Source organism: Balaenoptera borealis (assembly GCF_965194805.1).
Source record: "Balaenoptera borealis genome assembly, chromosome: 4".
Lineage (NCBI taxonomy): Eukaryota > Metazoa > Chordata > Mammalia > Artiodactyla > Balaenopteridae > Balaenoptera > Balaenoptera borealis.
In genome coordinates this window covers 112,985,202-112,999,679 of record NC_138861.1, presented here as the reverse complement: position 1 = coordinate 112,999,679, position 14,478 = coordinate 112,985,202, and the positions used below count along the sequence as shown (strand labels likewise).

The 14,478-nt window shown below is 44.5% G+C and overlaps 1 protein-coding gene across 1 annotated transcript in view; it reads left to right on the top strand.

Moving 5' to 3' along the window:
• The window catches only part of OTOP1 (otopetrin 1), a 43,443-nt gene that overhangs the window by 19,802 nt on the left and 9,163 nt on the right, over positions 1-14,478 (top strand). The window contains exons 4-5 of the mRNA XM_082389551.1: positions 4,587-4,717; positions 7,675-8,603. Of these exons, the coding sequence (XP_082245677.1) occupies positions 4,587-4,717; positions 7,675-8,603 (1,060 nt within the window). The remainder of the gene's footprint in view (positions 1-4,586; positions 4,718-7,674; positions 8,604-14,478) is intronic.

Genomic DNA, 14,478 nt, shown 5'->3' with positions numbered 1-14,478 from the left:
CAGTGGAATTAAAAATCATCATAATGCCACTCTTATGGACTGAATGTTTGTGTCCCCCCGCCAAATGCATATGTTGAAGCTCTAACCCCCAATGTGATGGTATTAGGTGGTGCCTTTGGGAAGTAGTTAGGTCATGAGGGTCATTAGGTCCCACTAATTCCCCATGATGGGATTAGTGTTCTTATAGAAGAGGAAGAGACACCAGATCTCCCCCCTCCTCAACCCCTGCACTGAGCGCACCCAGGGGAAAGGCCACGTGAAGACACAGTGACAGGCAACCATCTGCAAGCTAAGAAGAGAGGCATCACCAGAGACCAACTCTGCTGGTACCTTGCTCTTGGACTTTGAGCCTCTAGAACTGTGAGAAATAAATGTCTGTTGTTTTGTTATAGCAACCACAGCTAAGACAGCCGCTACCCAGAGGTCACTACTATTCACATTTTGGTCTGTTTTCTTCCAGTCTTTTTTCGGTGAATAGATATATATTTTTTTCTTTTTTTCTTTTTACAGTTGTGGTCCTGGTGAGGCTCTCTTCCTGACTTTCAGGTGCTGCCTTCTTGCCATGTCCTCACATGGCCTTTTCTCTGGGCAGGGAGAGAGAGACCTCTCTGGTGTCTCCTCCTCTTCTTATAAGGACACCAGTCCTATTGGATCAGGGCCCCACCTGTATGAACCTCATTTAACCTTAATTACCTCCTTATACTCCATCCAAGTACAGTCACATTGGGGGTTAGGGCTTCAACATATACATTTTGAGGGGCCACAATCCAGTCCATAACACCTCTTGTTGGACATCAAATTTGTCTGAAAGTTTTTGTTGTTATTATAAATAGTACTGTGATGAACATCTTTGGCTAAAAATATTTTTGAACATCTCTGATTCTTTTCTTTTTTAAAATTTATTTTATTGCAGTATAGTTGATTTACAATGTTGTGTTAATTTCTGCTGTCTAGGAAAGTGATTCATTTGTGTATATTTCTTTTCCATTACAATTTATTGCAGGATATTGAACATAGTTCCCTGTGCTATACAGTAGGACCTTGCTGTTTATCCTCTGGTTATTTTCTTGAGTTAAATTCCTAGAAGCAGGATTGTGGGGATAAAGGGTGAGATGTTTTCAACAAATGTATATTGGGTAGTTTGACCTACTGGGAACTCCTGGCTGAATGAAATGGACTTTCCCATTCATAAAGCATTTTCTTTTACACGTGTTACTTATGAGAACCTCTCACAGTAGTCCTGTCAGGGACAGTAGGTATGATCATGATCCCACTTACAGATGAGGAAACTGAGAAATGAAGTAAATGTCCAAGGTCAGGCAGCTCGCCTGTGCATAGCTGGGCGGGATCTGAATGCTGACTTTAAATCTACTGCTATTTCCATGGCATTGCAGTGGCTGCAGTGGCCAGCAGGGTTTGCTGGGTGAAATCTTTCTCTTTGATTAGTTGACATCATAGTATATTAGATATATTGGGATTAACAAAAATATCATTAAAATTATTTTCACCTGTTCCTTTTTACTATTCTTTAAATGTGGCTACTAAGAAATTAAAAATTACATATGTGGCTCACATCAGTGTCTTGCATTATCTTCTGGGGGATAATGCTGTTCTAGGCCACGTATGCAGACATTTCCCACCAGGATTTTTCATCTGAGGGAACCCTATAGGACTGGGGCCTAGTCCTTCCTTGGCCTTGCTTGTTGAGCAATTGGAGACAAGTCTCTCCCTGTCTCTGGGCCTCTTTCCTAAACTAGATAGTGAGTGGTTTGAACCAGATACACTTATATCTTGATTTAGCCTGTTTTTTGTTTTTTTGTTTGTTTGTTTTTGTTTTTTTTTAAATAGGGCAAAGTGTTAACCATTTTTGAGTTACCACCTTTCATTTTTTTTTTTTTTTTAATTTGTTTTTTCGTTGCACTGGGTCTTTGTTGTTGCGCGCAGGCTTTCTCTAGTTGTGGTGAGTGGGGTCTACTCTTTGTTGTGGTGCGTGGGCTTCTCATCGTGGTGGCTTCTCTTGTTGCGGAGCACAGGCTCTAGGCACGCGGGCTTCAGTAGTTGTGGCATGCGGGCTCAGCAGTTGTGGCTTGTGGGCTCTAGAGCGCAGGTTCAGCAGTTGTGGTGCATGGGCTTAGTTGCTCCGTGGCATGTGGGATCTTCCTGGACCAGGGCTCGAACCCATGTCTCCTGCATTGGCAGGCGGATTCTTAACCACTGCGCCACCAGGGAAATCCCATCTTTCAGTTTTAGATTTAGATGTCTCTAGAAAAATTGGGAGGTTTGATAATCCAAGATGTGCATGGCAACAAAGAGCTAGAGCCAAGTTGGGGTTGTTCCCTTCAGATGGGGGGGTGGCTGCTCAGTTAGCTACAGTCCCTAGCACTCCCTAATGTTATCCCAGGCCTGCTTTATTCATTGACATTTCTTGCCATGCCCTGGAGTTTTCAAAACTTCCCTCTCCTGGACTTACCCTTTTTTCTGATCTTTCGAGCCAGTATTCCACCATCCGTGCTTTTAGTGCATACAAGGACTCTTCTCCTGTGTGAGAATTCCTCTTACTGGTTTGAGTCCTTTTCTTTTCTCAAGAGTGAAGTTTCGAGGAGCAGCAGTTCTGAAAAGAGCTGGAAACATAAATTGAGATTAGAAAATGGCTCACAGAACCCTTCTTTATTGTGGTCTGGGGTTACCGGATCCAAGTGTGAGAAAGGCAGCTTGGCATGAGGAAACAACGCGTGCCTTTAGTTTGTAGGACAATTTCCAGATCAAATCAACAGGAGGCTGCCAGCTCGCAGGGAGCGTTTGTGGCAGAACATCCTGCAGCTGTGGGCGGCATTGGTATTACCTGCTCAGGTTCAGTGGACCTGGGATTAGACAACGCCATTTGGACCAGGAAAGAGGAGAAGAAAGGGGAGCTGTGTGCATTATAAGTAAAAGAAAAGCCAGCCAGCCCGAGGCAAACAGTATTGTCTGCATTTGTCAAAGGCTCTATACAGTGCCTCCCAGATGTCCCGGGGAAGGCTGGCCACAATCTATAGCAACTGGGCAAGCATGAGGGGCAAGCAGATGGGCAAACAGCTGACTCAGACACCCCCAGGCAGCTGTTTCCTTCTCCACCTGTGCCTGGACACTGGGAAGCTGCCAAAGGAAGCTGGAGTTCAAATGAGGAAAGACTTTGCTTGCAGTTGCTCGTGGGAACCCCAGGGGGTCATCTTGGGTTAAAACTCAGAGGAGAGGCAAGGTCAGGGTTGAGGACCCAACTGTACCATTCTTCCTGTAGGGAGATTATGGACAAGGGTGCTCTTGGTTACACGGGGAGGGGGCTCACATTCTCTGGGCCTCTGCTCTCCAACTGAGAAGTGATCAGTTACACACAGGTTTCAAGGAATTCCTCTCTCAAATCACCTGTATTTGCTGAACCTGCTCCATGCAAGGCCCATTGTTAAGCACCCTGGAAGCTACCAAAGTGAATACATCTTAAACTGGCAGCCATGGGGAGTCTTTGGAGGTTTTGAAACAGACAGTGACTCCATTGGAACCATATTCTCCCAGACCCCTCCTCTGTTCTCCAGAGTCCAGAGTCCACCCTCTATGTCATGTCTTTTCTTCTTCTTTAGGAGGCAGTGTGGTCAGAGGCAGGGACAGAACTCTGAGGTCAGACTAGAATAGCCTTATCGCTTCCTAACTTTCAAACCCCAAATGCAGCTACTTATTCTATTTGTAAATAATATGGCCTAATTCCTGAACCTATCCAAGACTCCAGCAGCTCAACAGTGTCGTCACAGAGCAGGATCTTTCTATGTTTCCACTCTGCCACCCTCAGTGGGTGAGGGTTTCATCCCATGCTTGTTGCTTCATGGTCACAAGATAGCTGCCACAACTCCAGCCTTCATGTCTGTATTGAAGGCTGGAAAAAACGGGGAGAAGGAGAATAAGTAGGCTTTTCTCATTCTGATCTCTTCCATCAAGAAAGCAAAAGCTTTTCAGTAGTGCCCAGTAGACCTCATCTCACATCCTACTGGCCACAGTGGCCATGCCTAACTTCAAGGGAGGCCAGATAGTGAGCTTCTGGTTTGTTTTGGTGTCTTTAGAAGTAAGTGGTAAGACAGAGGGGGTAGATAATGATCATTGGGTTGGCAACCCAACAGTAAAGGCGTACCCAGTTCTCCAGATTTCCAATGTAGCCCTTTCATCTTTCCTTCATTGTTCTCTTCCCTTTCGGAAGAAAGGGTTTGGGGTATGGTGGGGTTGGTTGCCTGTTTTTAGTAAATTTCCATCCCTGTATCCCTGCTTCCAAGACCCAGATTTTTTTTGTTTTGTTTTGTCCCGTAGACAATGAGTTGAGTACTGGCAGGTTCAAGATTAAGGCAGAATGCCAAGGCTGTGGTTTTGGAAGGTCCCATGGAACTGCTTCTCCCAGCCAGACAGGGGACCCACCCAGAGCCTGAGCTGCCAGATGAAATCACAATCACTGCTAAGAAGGAAGCTTGTGCGTGTGCCCGTGTACATGTGTGCAATGTCTCCATCTCACCTCACGGGGCTAGGAGCTTCCCAGGGCTGCTCAGGAAGTGAGTCCTTGTGTTTTTCAGGTTTGGGGTGATCCACTCAGTGTTCACCAACCTGCTTCTTTGGACGAACAGCGTCCTGAATGAATCAAAGCACCAGCTTAACGAGCACAAGGAGCGGCTCATCACCCTGGGCTTCGGGAACATAACAATAGGTGAGTGGTAAGAGTTGCCCAGCTGCCATCTTGGAACAGCTTGGAAACCTGCAGAGACCAGAATGTCCATAGATGGAGGTACGGGTTTCAAAGACCTGCAGGGTCCACCCAATTCAACATCGGCCAGACAATCCTCTGTTGTTGAAAGTCTTTCAAAACCTCCTAAGTCTCTCATCCTGCTTCCATAAGTAGGGTGTGCTGAGCATAATTAAAGGTTTCTTCAGTGACTCAGGGACTTGTCAGATCCAGGGGTCATCATTTTGATCACCATTTCTCATGGTCCAGTTTGGTATGGAAATGAATGTCTTTGTTTACAACTGTGGAAGATTGGTGGTTGTTTCTGTTTGTGTTTTTAATTAAACCTCTATTACCAGTTCTTTCTACTAAAAGTATAGCTTTAAAAAATCCATAGAAGTCTAATGGTATGTTGTGGTTAATTGCTTTTTGTTCATTTGAAGTTTTTATTTAACTCTACTTAGTTTATAATTTTGGCCCATCTTTATTCCCCCTTGTTCCTATTGGAGTGCCTGTCTCATGACTCTTCATTTTCTTCCAAAATTCTTTAGCATTTGTGACCTGTTGCTTCTATATTAGAGCACTGGGGTTGAGAAGAACATGGGGTAGAGGAAGGTGCAATGTACAGGGGACTGATGTCTCAGGTTTGGGTCTTGTTCTCATCACATTCTAGCTGTGTGACCTTTGGAAACCATTCAACCACTCTGAGCCTCCCTTTTCTCTTTTATGAAGTGAGGGGACTTGAACTATGTACTTTCCATGAGTTCTTCCAGCTTTAATGCAATGCACATCTATCCTCTCTATACAAACCCAGTTCAGTCCCAGAGAGCAACTTTAAACCCGTTTCCTTACCAGTGGGGTGGGGATGACAAAATCAGGGGGACACACTCACATTTCTTCACCACCCCTAACCAGCAGCCCACTCTTGGGAAGGCCATTCTCTTTGGGCCCCGGTTCCTCATTGGTATCAATAACAGTAACAGCAGTGACAACAATAACAAAAAGTTTTGTTAAGCATTTTCTGAGTGGCTGGCACATTAAACTCTTGTCCCAACACTCTGAGGTAGGCAACAGTGACCTCATTATATGGATGAAGCCATTGAGCCACAGAGAAGTTAAGTGACTAACCCAAGATCACAAAGCAAATGGACGACTGAGCCGGGATTTGAATTCCAGCAATCTGGCTCCACAGACCTTGGTGAAGATGGGATTAGATTAATTTATAAAAAAGGACTCTGTCAGCTCTAACATTCTGTTAATCTGAACCTTTTCTCCTGAGTACTTCCCTTGTCTTTTGCATTGTATTGTATTGTGTTACAAGTGTTGGGGAAGCTCCTTATGAATTGAAAATTGCAGTGTTCTGCAAAAGTGAGGGTAATTAATGCTACTACCAAGCTTTTTTGTCTGATTTTATAAGTAGTATCACATAAATTAAAATATATCATAAATTAAAACAATGACAAAACGTAAAGAAAAAATCCACAATAGCACCTACCCAGAAGTGCACTTAAATGCTGTTAACATCTGGTTATTTTTTGGTCTTGTGCTATTTATTTATTTATAGTTGAGGTCATACTGTACATATTCAATCAGTTTTTTCTACAACATACAATAAGAAATAGATTTTACATTGCAGCTCAAATGCATACATACCTGTATGTGTGTACACATGAAATAATAATCTTACTATATCAGAGACACTCAAATTTCTATTGTATTTGATTCCATTCATTCAATCCTGTTTTATTCCATTGCAATTCCATTAAAAAAATATTGGTTGCTACCCTCTAAATTGATTTCACAACTGAGTTCTGGGTTGTGGTATGCATTTAAAAATACTGGATATACAATTTGTTCTTACTTTTTTCCCATTGTTATTGTAACAGTTATTTTCTTGTATCATTAAAACACAATTATAATTTTTATGGCTGCCTACTATTCTATTGTAAGGAGGTACCAAAATTCATTTAACACTTTCTAAATTGTTACACATTGAGGTGTTTCTCTTTCTTTCTCAAAAACACACAACAAAATTTTATCTAATGCTTTGACTATATTTTTGACTTGTCCCTTAGAATAGATTGGAATTATAGGCCAGAGACTTTATATCGTCTTTAAGGCTTTTGTTGCATATTTCATTATTTACTTACAGCTTTTCCCCTCCTTGTTATGAAATGGTCCTTTATACCATTGCCAAGTGTCTTTCAGAAGGTGGGGCCTGTCTCGTGCCACACTTGCTGGCTTTGGATATTCTCAAGAGGAAAATTTTTGCTGATAAGGGGCATTTTCCCTCACAAAGTTGTTTTTAAAAAGTAATTTAAAAATCACACAGGTCAATCATATTCATATAGAAAGTTTAGAAAATACAGCAAAGCCAAATCTAGAGGAAAACTTACCTAAGGTTGTATGTCAATTATATCTCAATAGAAGTTTCTTTTACTGAAAAAAAAAAAAAATCACCTGCCATTTTTCCGCCCAGAGATAACCATTGTTAACATTTTAGTTTATGTCCTTCCATATTTTTTTCTATGTCTGTCTATCTCCCTATCTCTCTCTCTCTGTATATATATATCACCAAGATATCTATAATTTATAAAAACGGAGCCATACTCTAGCCTCTTTGGCAAGCTGCTTTTGTTCAACAATATCTTCTGAACGTCTTTATATGTTGATAAGTAAATTTCTAAAATACCATTCGCAATGGTTGGACAATATTCTGATGTATGGATAAGATCTAATTCGTGTAATTAGTACTCTTTGGGGAGTATTCATGGCTGTCAATTTAGCCATGATATTAAACATGACAAAAAGCCATGAAATAAAGCTTTTAATCCAATGGCAAACCCAAGCATGAATCCACAGTGAGAATATTTTTTTTGTGGTTTTCTGCTTTGCCACTGAATGTGCTAATTGCCCTCCCCTGTGGTCTGTCTCCCCCCTAGTTTTAGATGACCACACGCCTCCGTGTAACTGCACACCCCCGACCCTCTGCTCTGCCATCTCCCACGGGATCTACTACCTCTACCCTTTCAACATAGAGTATCAGATACTGGCCTCCACGATGCTCTACGTCCTGTGGAAAAACATCGGGCGCAAAGTTGACAGTCATCAGCATCAGAAGATGCAGTTCAGGTCTCATGGGGTCATGCTGGGCTCGGTACTGGGCCTGACCGCACTGGCTGCCACCATTGGGGTCGTGGTGGTGTATCTGATTTGGATCGGGCGTTCCAAAACCAGGAGCGAGTCAGCACTCATCATGTTCTACCTGTATGCCATCATCCTGCTCATGCTCATGGGGGCGGCAGGGCTGGCTGGGATCCGGATTTACAGGCTAGATGAGCAATCACTAGATGAGTCCAAAAATCCGGCCCGCAAACTGGACGCGGACCTGTTGGTGGGCACTGCCTCCGGCTCCTGGCTCATCTCCTGGGGCTCCATCCTGGCCATCCTCTGTGCCGAGTCCCGCCCCCCGTACACCTGGTACAACCTGCCCTACTCCATCCTGGTGGTTGTTGAGAAATACATCCAGAACCTCTTCATCATTGAGTCCATTCACCGAGAGCCGGAGAAGCTCTCCAAGGACATCAGAACCCTGCAGGTGGTCACAGTCTGCAATGGCAATGCCACATCCCTCCCTTCTTCTTGCTTTGAGAGCAGACCTGCAGCCGGGGACGTGGCTCCTCAGGGCAGCGAGATGCCACATGCGGCCAATGGAAATATGTGTCTGAGAGAAGTTGGTAGCAAAGAGGAAGAGGAGAAGAGCTGGGAAGGGGCCCTGGGCCCAGCCTGCCACCCCCATTTCCTGCAGGGCAATGCCCAGAGAAGAGTCTTAAGGAATATTGCAGCCTTTTTGTTCCTCTGCAATATTTCGGTAATCTGCAAGTTATTTCTTTATTTAAAAATATTGATTAATCTATTTTCCTTGCCGTTTTCAAATAAGGAATGAAGGCAGCTTTTAATCAAAATAATTGAGACGGGGCTTCCCTGGTGGCGCAGTGGTTGAGCGTCAGCTTGCCAATGCAGGGCACGTGGGTTCAAGCCCTGCTCTGGGAAGATCCCACATGCTGCGAAGCAGCTAGATCCATGAGCCACAACTACTGAGCTCTGCGCGTCTGGAGCCTGTGCTCCGCAACAACAGAGGCCGCGATAGAGGCCCGCGCAGCGCGATGAAGAGCGGCCCCCGCTTGCTGCAACTAGAGAAAGCCCTTGCATAGAAACGAAGACCCAACACAGCTAAAAATAAATAAATAATAAAAATAAAGGAATTCCTTTAAAAAAAAAATAATTGAGACGTAAGGTTAAAATATTAGACTGGAACGTAGGCTTATATTCTACAAATCCGCTTACTGAGTATCTGTGTGCCATGGACTGGGGTGGGAACTAAGAATTAAAGGTGAGAAGATGTAATCTCTTTCCTCAAAAAGGTCACAGTATTAGTGGGAGAAGGAGACAAGGAAAAAATATAGTACAGTGAATATGGCAAATGCTGGGACAGGGCTATCTGCAAGGTGGAGTGGGAGCATGGATTCAAAGAGGGACTTCAATAAGTAGGGGATGCTTGAGGTGAGACAGAGACTCCATTAGGAGTGCTTTTGGCTGCAAATAACAGAACGCTTGATCAGCAGTATCTTCAGTCTTAAAGACAAGAATTCTGGAAGTTGGCTGTTCAGGGTTGGCCTGGCAGCTGAACCCTATCATCAAGGATCCAGGCACTGTTCACCTTTCTACTGAATGTGGTTGGCACGTGGTCATAGGATGGCTGCAGCAGCACCAGGCATCACGTCTGGGTTCAAGACAGTAAGACAGAGGGAAGGATTGGTGCCAGGCAATGTCTGCAATTGATGTGACCACCCCTAACTGCAAGGGAGGAGGGGGAAGTGGATGGTTTGCTTTCTAGCCTCTATAATAGATGGTAACAAGGTAGAAAAAGATGTATAATCAGCCACTCAATATTGTCTGCCTCAGCCTCAAAGAACAGTTGGAAGTTTACCAACTGTGGTCAAGGCAAGAAAAAGAAAGCCTTGGGGCAGAGGACACACAGTGTGCAAAGACACAGAGGCAAAGGACACCATGGCCTAGTTGAGTAGCACCAGCAGCTTGTCATGAATTCCATACACGTGAAGCAGGGCGGGAAACAGGATGGAGGGTCTGGTTAGATGGGTCTGGCTTGCTCAGAGCTTCATAAGCCTGGCTGAGTCTGGTCTTCACGCTGAGGGCAGTAGAGGACCCTCTCAGATTTGTGTTTTAGAATGATCTTCTAGCAGCAACGTGCAGGAAGGATGGAGGGAGGTAAGATCAAAGTCAGGGAAACCGGAACAGAAGCCCCACACAGCTGCCCAGATAGGAAATGATGGGAACTTGAACCAGGGCAGTGCTGGTGGGGATGGGGAGAAGGAAAAGGAATACAAAGCATTGGGTGTTGTTGGGATTTGTTCTAGAGGTACATAGAAGGATGGCAGGTCTGGGTAAAAAGGAGGGAGAAGCAGCCTTTGGTGCACACAGGCATCTGCAGTGACTGTGGCTGTTGGAATGGGAACGACGCCCCAGCCCACGGGGCCCGCCCATCATCACAGCCAACTCTCTGCTACCAGCCTCCGTATCATCAGGGCTGCTGTTTCCCCAGAAGCTTACTGGCTTTTTTGCTTCCTCTCCCTAATATCAGTTGGTGCGTGCCCAGGGACTGCAACTTTTGATATTACCCTAAGGCCACAAAATTGGGAAGGTCCATCTGAAGCTGAAAGGACCATGTGTCTGCCAACAACATCTGATTCTTGCTTTGGGTCACCTGGACCTTGGTCCCCCTCCAGGTCGGGAGACAGATATGGGGAGTTCTGAAGGGAGAAGGGGTCCCAGAAGAGTGTGGCTCCAGGTGCGCACTCTTCTTTCATCTTATAGACATTTATGGGGCACCTGCTCTGTGTCAGGAGCTATGTGGGTACAGCAGTGAACAAAGGACTTAAAACAGGAAAACAAGAGAGAGAGATATTAATAACTACAATGGGGCTACATTTTATGTAAGGCTTACATTCCAGAGAGGGGTGTATCAGCTTAGATTCTTATAAAGTCAGAGTCGGTTCTAGAAAGCCCCTAAAGCGTATGTTTTTTATGCACCCCAAGGTATGAAGATCTCTCTTTTCAGTGAGTTCAGAAAGACCACTTTCCCTGTGTTGGTTTTTTGCTTGATCACCAGATGATACACTTGGCTTGCTTTTTTGGACCAGCTTGACCGAGAATAGTACTGCTATACTAGAATCGAGTGGCAACTGATGGTCTCTTGGGACCCAAAGGCCAGGTCCAGGGCTCTGGACTAGGAGAAGGACACGTTTTATCTCTTCATCTCTGTGCTCTGCCCCTGATGGCCCCAGGCACTGCCTCCGTTCCCTGGGGAGTGAGCCAGAGGACGGAAATCATTGCAGGCTGATGTCTTAGGATGACCTGAGCCAACTCCACGGGCAGCACTTTGAAACCCTGCACTTCATCCCATGTTGTGCTAAAGGCATCTGGCAGAGGCAGGAACTGTTTCTGTCTGGGACCAGGAGCTGGCACAGAGGCAGCGGCTGGAGGTGCTGGTGTGCACGACCACGTGGGGCAATTGGCAGCTGTGGGGTGGACAGTAAAGGGTGGTGGGTGTGATGACGGAAGAGTTTGGGTGCTGTGGGAACACTGGGGTTCAGGGGAGGCCTCCTCTTGGTGGAGTGGGGCAGTCTGGGCGGAGCAGCAGGTACGGGGAAGCCACAGATGCAGAGCAAGGCAGGGCTTGCTGGATGCGCTCAAGACCTGGAAGGAAACCCACGTGGCTAGAACTTGGAGAGCAAGAAGAGAGAGGCGTGGCCTGGTAAGCCATGGCCACAAGCCAGGACTTAATCCTAAATGCAACAGAAAACCATCTAAGGGTTTTATGCTCTGAGTGACAAGATCTGATTCGTGTTTTTATTCTTTTAAATTAAATTAAATTTTAATGGTGGTAATGAACACATAACCTAAAATTTACCATTTTAACCATTTTCCAGTGTACGATTCTGTAGCATTTAGTGCATTCACATGGTCGTGCTACCATCACCGCCACTCACCTCTAAAGCTTTTTCACTTTGTAAAACTGAAATTTTGTACTCATGAAACAACTCTCCATTTCCTCTCCACCCCATCCCCTGGCAACCACCGTTCTACTCTCTTTCTCTATGAGTTTGACTCTGGGTATCTCATATAAGTGGAATCATACGGGATTTATCTCACGTGGTGCAAGGACCTTCAGGTTCATCCATGTTGTAGCCTGTGAAGGGAGAGGGATGCCAAAAGCGGCTCCCAGGTTCCGCCTTGAGTTCCTGGTACATGGTGATGCTATTTATGGAGATTAGGGTCTCTGGAGGGGGAGCAGGCTTGGGAGGGGGCTCAGGTGGAAGGAAGCACGTGGGTTTAGTACTGGACACATTCAGTGGTAAGGTCTCCTGGACATCCAAGTGGACATAACCAACAGGCAGATATTTTGGTTTTCTATTGTTGTGTAATCAGTGACCCCAAATGCATGACAAAAACAACCACCATTTTATTATGTCTCAGGACCTTGTGGGTTAGGAATTCTGGCAGGGCTTGGCTGGACAATTCTATTCCTAATGAAACTGACTGAAGCTACTGGATGGGCTGCTTGGGTTGGAAAGTCCACGATCTGGTGCCTTGGGTTGGGGAGGCTGAAAGGCTGGACTCAGCGGGGACTCTGGCTGCAGCGTATTCGTGGGGACTCTCCAGCACGGCGGTCTCAGGGGAGGTGGACTTCTTAGGTGATGGCTCAGGACCCAGAGCCAGCTTCCAAAGGACTGGAAGTGCCAGTCTCTTAAGGTCTGGGTGTGGACATTGCATGGCACCATTTCTGCCATATTTTATGGGTCCAGCAGTGATAGCGTCCACCCAGATTCAAAGGAAGGGGGCATAGTTCGCCTTTCAAGGGGATGAGTAGCAAGAATTATAGCCAACTTCACAGCAGATGGAAAGATCTGGATTTCAGGAAAGAGGTCCATAATCTCTTCTTCTTTTATTCTCATTTTCTTTCTTTTTAACATACTTAATGGAGTATAATTTGCTTTACAATGTTGTGTTAGTTTCTGCTGTATAACAAAGTGAATCAGCTATACATATACATATATCCCCATATCTCCTCCCTCTTGTGTCTCCCTCCCACCCTCCCTATCCCACCCCTCTAGGTGGTCACAAAGCACCAAGCTGATCTCCCTGTGCTAGGCAGCTACTTCCCACTAGCTATCTGTTTTCCATTTGGTAGTGTATATATGTCCATGCCACTCTCTCACTTCATCCCAGCTTACCCTTCCCCCTCCCCGTGTCCTCAAGTCCATTCTCTATGTCCGTGTCTTTATTCCTGTCCTGGCCCTAGGTTCATCAGAGCCTTTTTTTTTTTTTTTTTAATTTCATATATATGTGTTAGCATATGGTATTTGTTTTTCTCTTTCTGACTTACTTCACTCTGTATGACGGACTCTAGGTCCATCCACCTCACTACAAATAACTCAATTTCGTTTCTTTTTATGGCTGAGTAATATTCCATTGTATCTATGTGCCACATCTTCTTTATCCATTCATCTGTCGATGGACAATTTGGTTGCTTCCATGTCCTGGCTATTGTAAATAGAGCTGCAATGAACATTGCGGTACATGACTCTTTTTGAATTATGGTTTTCTCAGGGTATATGCCCAGTAGTGAGATTGCTGGGTCGTATGGTAGTTCTATTTTTAGTTTTTTAAGGAACCTCCATACTGTTCTCCATAGTGGCTGTATCAATTTACATTCCCACCAACAGTGCAAGAGTGTTCCCTTTTCTCCACACCCTTTCCAGCATTTATTGTTTCTAGATTTTTTGATGATGGCCATTCTGACCAGTGTGAGGTGATACCTCATTGTGGTTTTGATTTGCATTTCTCTAATGGTTAGTGATGTTGAGCATCCTTTCATGTGTTTGTTGGCAATCTGTAGATCTTTGGAGAAATGTCTGTTTAGGTCTTCTGCCCATTTTTGGATTGGGTTGTTTGTTTTTTTGATATTGAGCTGCATGAGCTGCTTGTATATTTTGGAGATTAATCCTTTGTCAGTTGCTTCATTTGCAAATATTTTCTCCCATTCTGAGGGTTGTCTTTTCACCTTGTTTATGGTTTCCTTTGCTGTGCAAAAGCTTTTAAGTTTCATTAGGTCCCATCTGTTTATTTTTGTTTTTATTTCCATTTCTCAAGGAGATGGGTCAAAAAGGATCTTGCTGTGATTTATGTCATAGGGTGTTTTGCCTATGTTTTCCTCTAAGAGTTTTATAGTGTCTGGCCTTACATTTAGGTCTTTAAACCATTTTGAGTTTATCTTTGTGCGTGGTGTTAGGAAGTGTTCTAATTTCATTCTTTTACATGTAGCTGTCCAGTTTTCCCAGCACCACTTATTGAAGAGACTGTCTTTTCTCCATTGTATATTCTTGCCTCCTTTGTCACAGATAAGGTGACCATATTTGCATGGGTTTATCTCTGGGCTTTCTATCCTGTTCCACTGATCTATATTTCTGTTTTTGTGCCAGTACTATACTGTCTTGATTACTGTAGCTTTGTAGTATAGTCTGAAGTCAGGGAGCCTGATTCCTCCAGCTCCGTTTTTCTTTCTCAAGATTGCTTTGGCTATTTGGGGTCTTTTGTGTTTCCATACAAATAGTGAATTTTTTTGTTCTAGTTCTGTGATAAATGCCATTGGTAGTTTGATAGGG